The 11007-nt window shown below is 37.0% G+C and overlaps 1 protein-coding gene across 1 annotated transcript in view; it reads left to right on the top strand.

The window, feature by feature from the left end:
• The window catches only part of LOC108759294 (uncharacterized), a 14070-nt gene extending 10092 nt beyond the window's left edge, over positions 1-3978 (top strand). Inside the window, exon 4 of the mRNA XM_018504652.1 lies at positions 3908-3978. Within this exon, the coding sequence (XP_018360154.1) occupies positions 3908-3926 (19 nt within the window). The 3' untranslated portion in view covers positions 3927-3978. The remainder of the gene's footprint in view (positions 1-3907) is intronic.
• Positions 3979-11007: the final 7029 nt, after the last annotated feature.

The following is an 11007-nucleotide window of genomic DNA, read 5'->3' as shown; positions in this document are numbered from 1 at the left end:
CCCCGTATCATCGCGACGCGCACGCAACATTCCGCGCTACGTAATTTCCGCTACGCAATTTCCTGCACCCGGGACATCTTCCTGTACCGCAACGTCACCCACTGCGACGTCATCCCGTACACCCCTGTGACACTATCCCCTCACCCTGTGACGTCGCCCCTTCCCTCCCCTGTGATGTCACTCCCTCACCATGTAACACCATCCCCTATGACGTCACTATTTATGACGTCACCCCCTCGCCCTGTGACGTCACCCCTCCCTCCCCTATGACGTCACCCCCTCACCCTGTGACGTCACCATTTATGACGTCATCCCCTCCCCTCCCCCTGTGACGTCACCCCCTCGCCCTGTGACGTCACCCCTCCCTCCCGTGTGACGTCAGCCCCTCACCCTGTGACGTCACCATTTATGACGTCATCCCCTCCCCTCCCCCTGTGACGTCACCCCCTCGCCGCAAGTACCCCTCTGTCCCTCACTCCCCTCGTTGCCCCTGGGTTAGAATCGACCAGTATACCTACTGGTGTTAAAAAAATATATATTTTAAAGATTAAAGTTGGCACTTTAAGATGCCGTAAACAAAAGTAGAAAAAAAATTTACTTCGCTAGCAAAAAAATCACAAATATATCAAAAAACAATTTTTGCGCTTTTAACTTTACTTTTCTCAAAAACGTGAAGTGATAGAGCAATTTCATTGCCGGATTCGTGTTCAGCGCGCGAAAATACATCGGAAATGGTATCTTTTATTTTAACAGCAGAAAAGAAGTCTTAAAACGTTGGGCAGTGTTATTAATTAGAGAAATTATCATGTATGGGCTCATAAAAATCCCAGGGCTGTTAGAGAAAGTAGGTTCCAGCATGAATTTGCTGTTAAAATTTGGCTCGGAATTTGGAATGACTAATGGGACTATTTTTTTTTACCTGACGGATTGAATATAACTAGATTTACAAATTTTTTGGAGACTCACTTCTTTGATTATGGCTGCGTTCGGAAACGTCGCTCGGATGCCTCCAATGCCTCGGATTCATCATCTGTCCTCGTTTAACATTTAATATTAAAGAAGGACAGATGACGAATCCGAGACATCGGAGGTATCCGAGCGACGTTTCCGAACGCAGCCTATTTAGAAGACATCCACTTGCAGCAACGGATTGAAATATGCTTTTAACTCGATGGGTGTCCAACTGATTACGGCAGAGCTACTCGAGCTTGGCTAAACAGACATTATCCACAATGGACGTGGAGAAGTAGTACCTTGACCACTCCGATCATCTGATTTGACACTACAAAACTTCTTTGTATGAGGAATCTTGAAACAGGAAGTTTATTCGTCGTCAATCAACTCTAGAGAACATTTATGAAATCGAATCGAGGTTGCAATATACCAAATGTCATCATATCAGTATTTGGCTGCAACATGAGCTGTTCATACTAGACGCAATGTTTGCATTGCTGCAAGACTCGAATTGTAAACAATGGATGTTCCAAACGAACAATGTCTATGCTGCAACTTCTAGGGGGTTAGGCCCCAAGCGGGTAGGCTACGCCGTCTCGAACAAAAAAAAATATATCCTACCCGCTTGGAGCCTAACCCCCTAGAAGTTGCAGCACAGTGTCCGCTTGGAACATCCATCGTTTACAATTCGAGTCCAGTTCTTAATTTGCGATTTTCTAACGAAAAATTGCGTAATCGAACTACGGTTTGCGGCACAAGTTAGCACAAGCCTAGCACAACCTAGCATAATTTTGATTTTTTTTGTATTTTAAAATGCCGGTGTTGGACCTTAAAGCGGTTTTTTTCAATTTTCGCTTCATTTTTTGAGATATCGAAGTACGGTTTGCGGCACAATGTAGCACATGCTTAGCACAATCTAGCACAATATTCTTTGTTTTTCAAAATGGCGGTGCTAACTTCACAGATATATTTTTTTCTTTAGTTTATCGATAACCTACATGCTCTTGATGTTTTTACATTTAACTTTTTGAGGACGGGGGAGGGGGGGATTGCTGAAAAAGTAAATTATTGGAAAGCTAGTATTTAAAGGTAATTTTGGGTCGCTGAATCCGAATCTGACTTTAGCATCTCAAAATTCTGTAATCTAAGATGGCGGATCTAATATGCCCGACGTTGAAGTGGTAAAAAAATTCAAATGTTGCTAGAAAACCATGAAATTCATATTACAGTGGTTCTTAATGATGGTCTTCGCAGCTCATCAATACCACGCAAACTTTTGTTGCTGACAGTTTGGAATAAAGAATATTTACAATATATTTACATCTCTTATTGACATAGTATGCAACAAAAAATATCTACTATATATTTAGCGCCCAATTTGTACTGCCATGGTATAGCAGAAGACAAACACGATATCTTTGAAAATCATGCATTTCTAAAGAACACCATCAAAACCTTTAAAATATGAATTTCATAGATTTTGAACAATATTTGAATTTTTTGACTATTTAGACGATGGCCATAATGGATTGGCCATCTCAAATTTTGAAGTTTTGACTTCAAAATCGAAAAAAGAACCATCAAAGACATTTGTACACCAAGTTTTATAAAAATAGGATCAATAGTTTCTGAAATAAGAACGGAGAGCATGTATGCATGGTTCTTGGCATTAAAAAATTCTAAACATTCTGTATATATACAGGATGTCCCTAAAATATCGGGATATCTCGGAAAATATAAGTTTTACAGAAAAGTGTTTCAGGCAAAAGTTGTAGAGTTCAAAAAGATCTATTTACTAATGTTATCAGTTTGACCTTGGGTGGCGTCACCAAGGTCAGGTCAAGGTCACATCGATTTTTTTTTAATGGAACACCCTACTCTTGATTCCAGAATTTAATAGCCGATGTCGAGAGCTTTCCAAAATGCTGTAATAAAGTTATTTTTCATTGAGTAGTTTTTGAGTTATATAAGACTTGAAAGTTGCAGTACCGCCGATATTAACATTACGGTAACCAACCTAAAACCTCTTGTTGTTCAGGATTATATCCCGTATAACATTTGTCAAAATCAAAGCCATTGAAGGTTGTACCTCTTATTTTCATTTTTACATAATGAATTTTTAGTGCAAAAATGAAAATAAAAGGGATAATTTTTAATGGTCTTTTTGTTATACTTTGAATAGCTCTAACTTTTATACAAAAAGTCGACCCACTCTGCGTCTAGTCCTAAAATTTTTGTAATTGTAGGTATATAGAATTCAGAAAAATTGAGGGGGTGTTTATGCTTAAGGGCTGATTTTAAAGACATTCTTTGAGAATTTTTGTAATAAATAAAAATTTAGGTATACTTAAAGACTAATACGGGTCTAGAAAGTACGTGTTTACAATGTACATGTAAAAAAATATTTGTAATATTAACTTTTTATAGAATAGTAATAAAATGGCGCTAAAGTTAGGCCTACACTGCGAACATAGTCAAACGATGACCAAGGTACAAGTAGTATCGTTGGTCTAAAAGTAAAAAATTAAGCTTTTTCTTAATTAGTAGATTTGTAATTCTCGCCTGAACTAGGATAATTAATATCGTATGCATATTTTCAAAATGGCGACAGTTTGAAAAAATAAATCTTATTTTGCTCATTTTTTCCTTTTATTTGATCTTCTAAAATAGAAAAAGTTAACATAGACCATTTATTATAGTTTAAACGATAATGACATGTTCTCTGAGTATAACAGTAAAGTAGAAGTCAGTCGAACTAATATTTTTTTGGAATTGTGATCATCATATTCGAAAACATGGTTTAGAGAAAAAAGCGTTTACGGTTTTATGAAACTTTTTTGCTATAATATGCCAAAATTTTTGAACTTATTATTAGTCATCTATTCCAGGACTATATACAAGACACCTTCCTATACTTCAAAAAAATTTTGAGTTGTTTTCTCCTCTCGAATAGCAATCCTTGTATCCTTTGAGCTTATGGACGTACGATACTCCGAGCGTTTGAGACGTACTTTGTCTCGCGAAAGAGCCAAATCATAAGCTGAACTGCTAATAATTATGACCATCGTTACCATAATTTTAAAAATATTGTCATAAAAGTTTATTAAAAATAACTATCATAAAAGACTTTCATGGAATCACGATTTGTGTATGACGATAAATATGAATTTAAAGGTTGTAATTTTATTTTTTATCTAAGAATGGCTCTCAATTCAAGAGCCGAAACATGTAATGTAATGTAATGTAATTTGTTTCATGATACGTTATTAATAGATTTTATACATTTTATATTTTACATATTATAGTTTTTATATTTTAGATGTAATTATGTTGACTCTTATATGCCTTATTTCTTCTGTATTGTCGTTTGAATAATTAAGAGTCCTTTATTATTTGATATTTGTTTGAATTTTACGCTGGCTGTAAACATGCGTCAGGAGCAAGTATCTTATTTTAAATTTATACGATACAATTGTGGTCATCATGTAGTTAAATTACTCAAATCGTGGATTAAATATAGAAAATTAATCATAAAAAATAACTTACAAATTAGATTCATCAAGGATTGTATCGCGTTTAAGATCATTCCTCAACACCTAAATAGATTGACAAATTTTAATGTTGAATTTTATCACCACAGATCTATTATTAAATTCTTACGTTGTAAAGAATCCTTTATACAAAAAACACTTCAGGTTGAACTTAATGACGCACATAGAAAAAATTACTTTTATAGAATGCAGGTTTTCTATCTTGCTAATAGTTTACTATATTATTTACCTGTTAAGATGTGTGATGAGTTTTTAGATACACAGGAGAAATCTTTGTTTTATCTTTTTAAAAAAGAATAAAGTAGATTAGAATCAAAAATAAAATGGCTATCGGATAAGCAATCTAGACTTAATCATAGTAACATTAAACCTATAAAATATATTATAAATGATTCTAATTCTAAAGAGATAACAACGGTTTATCTTACACAAAGTGATTGTGAAAGAGAGCAGCACAATACGGATAACAACTTATCAGTTTCTTTGGTGGGTTGTAATCCTCAGAACTGTTCCTCTTTTACACTTCCGTCTCATCCAATTGCAACAACAAATCTAGCTCCTTCATCCATAAACCTAATTCCTTCTTAAATAGTAAAATTTCATCCTCTCTTTCTTCGGTCAGGAACAAATTGTTTGTGAATCTCTCTTCTACACCTATTCCGAATGATGTCCAGAGCTTTTTACAACTTGGTGAAAACTTTGCGTTATCAAATATGAACAAAAAGAACATTATTTTTGAATGCATTAAAAGCATAGAGTATAGCACGCGAAGAATGTCAATTGATAAGAGAATTGATATCACAAACCATTCCATATCCATACTTAATAACCTAGTTTTCTCTCCCCTTTTCGCAACACTTATTGACAAAAAATTATTAGAATTGGAGACTGTTACAAAAGATTTCTTAAAATTAAATCCGGATGTAATATTCACACATGTTGATAAGGGAAATGTAACTGTGGCTCTTGAGAAAGATTTCTACATCAATAAAGTTACTGAAATGCTTAATGACACAGATACATATGAAATAATAAAAAGAGATTCTTTGCAAAAAAAATGACAACCTCTCTGAGAGTTATGCTTACAAGATGGAGAACTTGCAAATATATTGATGAAGCTCAATATAGACGTATATATTGCAGTGATGGTTTGCTTCCGAGGGCTTATGCGATGCCGGAGATTCACAAACCGAATTGTCTATTTAGGATTATAGTATCTTTAATTAACAGTCCGTTATATTTCTTAGCCACATTTCTACACAACATCTTGTTTGAAAGTATTCCGAAGGCTGATAGTTACATAAAGAATAGTTTCCAACTTGTTAAAGATCTAAAAGGGATGGTAATTGGCAAAGATTACAAATTAATCTCATTGGACATGGATTCTCTCTTTATTAACATTCCATTAGACATGGCTATCGATTGCGTAAATGACAATTACAATTTCATCTAAAAAAAAATGTAACTTACCCAAGACAGAATTCTTGATGACGGTTCGGTTTATTCTAGATTCAACTTACTTCACTTTTAATAATACCATCTATAAACAGAATTTCGACACGCCCGTGGGTTTTCCGTTGTCGCTCATCATTGCAGACTTGGTAATGCAAAAATTGAAAAGAATGTCTTTGTTATCTTACAATAATCAGTATCTTTTTTATTATCATTATGTTGTATATTGACGATCTGGTTGCTGCTGTTCCTTCATCTGAAATTGATTTATTTTTCAAAAGTTTTAATTCGTTTCACTCACGTCTACAATTCACATTAGAGATAGGCTCTGACTCACTGAATTTTCTTGATGTTACGATCATGGTTAAAGAAGCATGTTTAACCTTCGATTGATATCAAACCCGACTTTTTCGGGGAGGTTTTTGAATTATTATTTGAACAATCCTACTTCACAAAAGAAAGGTATAATTTTTGGATTGATGGACAGGACTTTATTATTACCTGATTCTGAATTTTATCATAAGAATCTTAAATTGATTGTGAATATACTAATGGAGAACGATTATCCCCTCAAATTAATTTTTGAAACAATCAATGAGTTAGAAATATTCAGCGTGGAGGAACAGTAGTTTGTGAATGCACAAATAGTGATGAGACGACGGGGTGTATGTCTTGGTTTACGATTCCCTTTGTTCCATTGATAATAGAGATTCAAAAAATTTAACAGGGATGACATTAAAGTTTCCTATTATAGCTCCAATAAATTAAGTAAGTTCATTAAGGTACAAAAGGATTCTCGTTCAAATTTATCAAAGAACAATGTGGTTTACAAGATCATGTGTAAAGATTGTGATGTATCATATGTCGGACAAACAGGTAGACAACTGAAAACCAGAATTACTGAACACCGGAATCATATTCGTTGGAATACAACTATCCGTTCTGTGATCACCGAATATAGACTGCAGACGATACATGATTTTGATTGGAATAACATCCAGATATTAGATGAAGAGCCATGTTATAACAAACGCTTAATTTCGGAAATGTTAAATATTAAAAAGCAAAGAAACAGTCTCAATCTCCAAACATATACGGAGGGCCTTCACAAAGCATATACATCGATTATAAACAAAATTTGACATTGTTCTCATCTAGCCGTTTTGTCAATCCATTAATTATCACTTAGATAGTGACAGTCAGCTTTATTGTTAACACATATTTCAAAAAATTCTTTCTAGATGTTTCGATCTACACTGATTATCAAATTTTTAACATAGTGACTGTGATTTTGTTAGTATTACTATCTGACTGGTACAGTACCTCTTATATTTTACACGATTTTAAGATGAATTTGACGATGTATATCTTAAAAAAGGATAAATGCAATCATGTTGGTGAGTGTTTTTATTGGAATGATATTTCTGCTTGATTTTACAGAATTCAGAAGTATATTAATGATTTAACAGATTCCTAATTTATTCAGTTTTAATTCTATTTATTAATTTATGATTTTGCATTTATTGGTTAACTATAACTAATATGGTTTTTCTCATTAGAATATCATGAAATTCTGAACAATCGGTCGGCAAATCGTTTGTAAGCAATTCGTGGCTCCGTAGGACATCAATATAGATATACAATTTGGGTAACTTTCATCGAATCACGATTTGTGTATAACGATAAATATGAATTTAAAGGTTATGTTACGTCCTAGTTCCTCACATATGGAACTGAAGGGGTGGACGGAACAGGAACTGAAGTTTTGATCAATTTGGTCGTGTCCAGGCTCCGGATCGCGAGGGAGCTATCGGGAAGGACCGACACAAACCAGGAGGCACTTCGCTTCGTCCTGAGACTCTTAACGAGCCGGGGGTCAAACGGAGGACGAAGTGGAAACCTAAACTCATGCTCCGCTAAACGGACACACGAGTCGACACACTTTTAAGTTTAAAAGGGCCCAACTGGGTCAGTGTGCCACGAGGGCGAACTTTAACGCCAGATGTGCCAGTGCGTTCGTATGCCCTGGCTTTCGGTCATGGAACTTAATCCAAGTGATCGGGGAGAGGGCGAAGTGCAACCGCGAGGGAGCTAACAATGAATAGAAGGAGAGGTTTCGTTGATTAATAAACGAGGATTTAGTTAATATGCAATATAATTAACAGCGTTATTAATACATTTGTGTTGTGTTACAATTGGAACCTTCCTCAGGTTCGTATATATACAGGGTGTTTGGCGACTACCGCATTTTTTGTCATACGTGGGTAGAACAGCCTATACTGAATCAAAAAGTCCTGTACCATTTTGAAGTGTCAGCAATAGTTAACGAGATATTAACGTTTAAAAGATAGCCAAATACGCGCGTCCCCCCGACCTACTATTGCCGAAGGCACAGCCCACCGAGCGCACGGCGCTCCGCTCACCGCCGCGAGTCTCTAAGCTCGAACGGCGCGGCGCGCCTACTAGGCCATCCCCGCTCCTCGCAGCCCGGGCGCCGTGCCCTGTATATTTACATTGATGTGTGTTTTTAGGTACATATTAATATTGTCGTGGATATATGTGTATGTGTGTATGTGTGTGTGAAAAGAGAGTTGCGAGTGATGCTGGGGTTATTTTCACTTGGGAGAGTATGAAAAGAGGAAAGGAAATTTAGAATTGTGTCGACTCGCATGCAGGGTTGGAAGGAAACAGGATCGATAAGAATGAGAGACGGTACTGGGATGGAGAAGAGACAGGTACATCCGGGGATGTTCACTAAAACCCGGTCGTTTGCTGACGGGATGAAGTTACGACATGTTGTCTATTAATTGAATGGCGTTATGGAAGAGGAGAGAAAAAGGGTTTGGAGGGAAGTAGGAGTCGATTGGCGAGAGAGGAACTGAGGGGGGATCTCTGAGACAGGAGGCTCTTCGATCAAGTGTGGTGATATCGGGAGAGGACTGGACGGGAAAAGGTCGTCAAAGAAATCTGGGGACAGATCGGAGACGGGAGAATACGAGATTTCAGGTGGAGGTGACAGAGGTGGGAGAAGGGGTTGAGGGACTGGACTCTGTTCAGGTGTTAGCGGGTGAACGATGGAGACGACTCTTTGAGATTTTCCGCGGTAGTAGAGCGGACACGGACGTAAGACCGGCGCGGGTTGTTAGATCCCGCAACGTGACGGCGACGAGGGGTGCAAGATCTGCATGAACGCACTGTAATGATATTAAGTTTAAGGGGGACCACCCAAGAGAAAAAAAAGGGGGAAATAAAGAAAAAGAGAAACACAAAAAAAAGGAAAGTAGGGTGACGTTCACTTACTACTTGAGGTGATTTCGCGAAGCTGGAGTCGTCTGATGCGGTATCGTTCGGGCTGCTTGCCGAGATTCGGTTGAGTCACTGACTCTAAGAGTGTTTATGTTTGACTGCAGAGTCGCGAACCGAGCCAAAGACTAAAATTGATTGCTGTCGAGATTTTAGTTTGGACAGATTATGTTTAGGTTGACTCTGTGAGTTAACCCCAAAAAGTATTTAATTGGTACGTGTTTCATCACTCCGAAAAAAATAAAAAGACTTAGTGCCCGTCTAACTTTAAAAAATGAAAGAAGTCTTATATGTGTTTTCACTCTTCGGGAAAACTAAAAAGACGCTGAAGGGTCGCGAGACCGCGGTTTTATACTAATCGCCCCCTGATTACTTGAATTCGGATTGGTGGAATAGGTTTCGTTAACTAATTCTTGGTTCTTGGATTGGTCAAGATTTTTCGAGGCAGGAAAGGACGTTAACCGGAGTCTATAGTGTGAGGAAGTGTTATCCTTAATTTTTATGATCTTAATATTTATGGGAAAACGCACGCGTCAAGAAAGCGCACGTGCAACGTCGCTACGAGACCACCCCGGACCCACCCCTGAACGTCACGTGTCGCAAGAATTGTCCGCCGCTTGACCGTAGAGAGAAAAAAAAATATCTTGGCGCCGGTCTCACGCTTCCAATGTTATGTTTATTATCTTTTTAGTCGCAGTGTTCGAGAGGGCACAGACTCGGTGTCCTTTTGGTCCTGCCGCACGCGTACGTGCACTGATTTTAATTCATTTCAGAGCAACATTTATGAGAAGATACTGGATTCTTCGTTTAGTTTTTTGGGAAAAGAGAATTTTAGTCTTCTCTAAGCTATAACGTTCAGTCAGTTTGTTATTCGCAGCTGTCTTTTTATTTCAACGAAATCCAGATCTCCACGAAAGAAACGAGTCGTGAGAGTCCACTGGACGTAGCACCCCCAGCCTTAAACAAATGTTAGGGCATGCTGACGCAACATTTGCGGGCCAGAAATGTGGACTCTTTTCTTTCGATAATTTTGGAGCTCGCGCGTAAAGAATATGTATTTAAGATTGTTCGTATCATTTCTCTTTTCCGTTCTTAAATGTGTATACCTGCTTAATTGAAGAAGGAGGAGAGAAGGTGTGCTTATAAATTTGTTTTTACTTTTCTCTCGTCTTTCTTGTTAGTATTGATAATTGCATTTTAGAGTAACACTATATTAGCTTAGTCTATACGGTACAAGGGGGATGTGAAGTAATGATATATATATATATTTCTTGAACTTGGAGGATGCCCGTTCGTGCCTACGCTAATGTGGTTGCAACGTGACACGTTCTAGCATCCCTCTTTTCAACAAGCATCCTCTTTAAGTTCGTAAATAAGGGAAAGAAGTAGGAAAGAAAGATAAGGCGACCTCCAAAACCCCTTTCTTGTTTCTTTTGTACTTCTTTTTTACAATAATAATAGTTTAGCATAAATGACAATACGAATATTATTAATAATCTGAAAACAAAGGAAATTTAATTTGCTTGACGGATAGATGAGATGTATATATGTCTATATATATATACAAATATATGGTACGCATCTTCCTTTTTATTTAATTTAAAAAATATGTATATATTTTTCTTTTGTGCAAATTATGCATAACATGGAGGAATAACTGAGATTTTCCCCCTTTTTTTTTCACCGCTTGAAGTTGCCAGATGAGGAATACGCGGGAGTAGTGTAAATTTCTTAAGTGCCACGCGGG

Source organism: Trachymyrmex cornetzi, unplaced genomic scaffold, assembly GCF_001594075.2.
Source record: "Trachymyrmex cornetzi isolate Tcor2-1 unplaced genomic scaffold, Tcor1.1 scaffold1790, whole genome shotgun sequence".
NCBI lineage: Eukaryota > Metazoa > Arthropoda > Insecta > Hymenoptera > Formicidae > Trachymyrmex > Trachymyrmex cornetzi.
The sequence above is the reverse complement of the archived record's forward strand: the minus strand, read 5'-3'. Positions and strand labels throughout refer to the sequence as shown.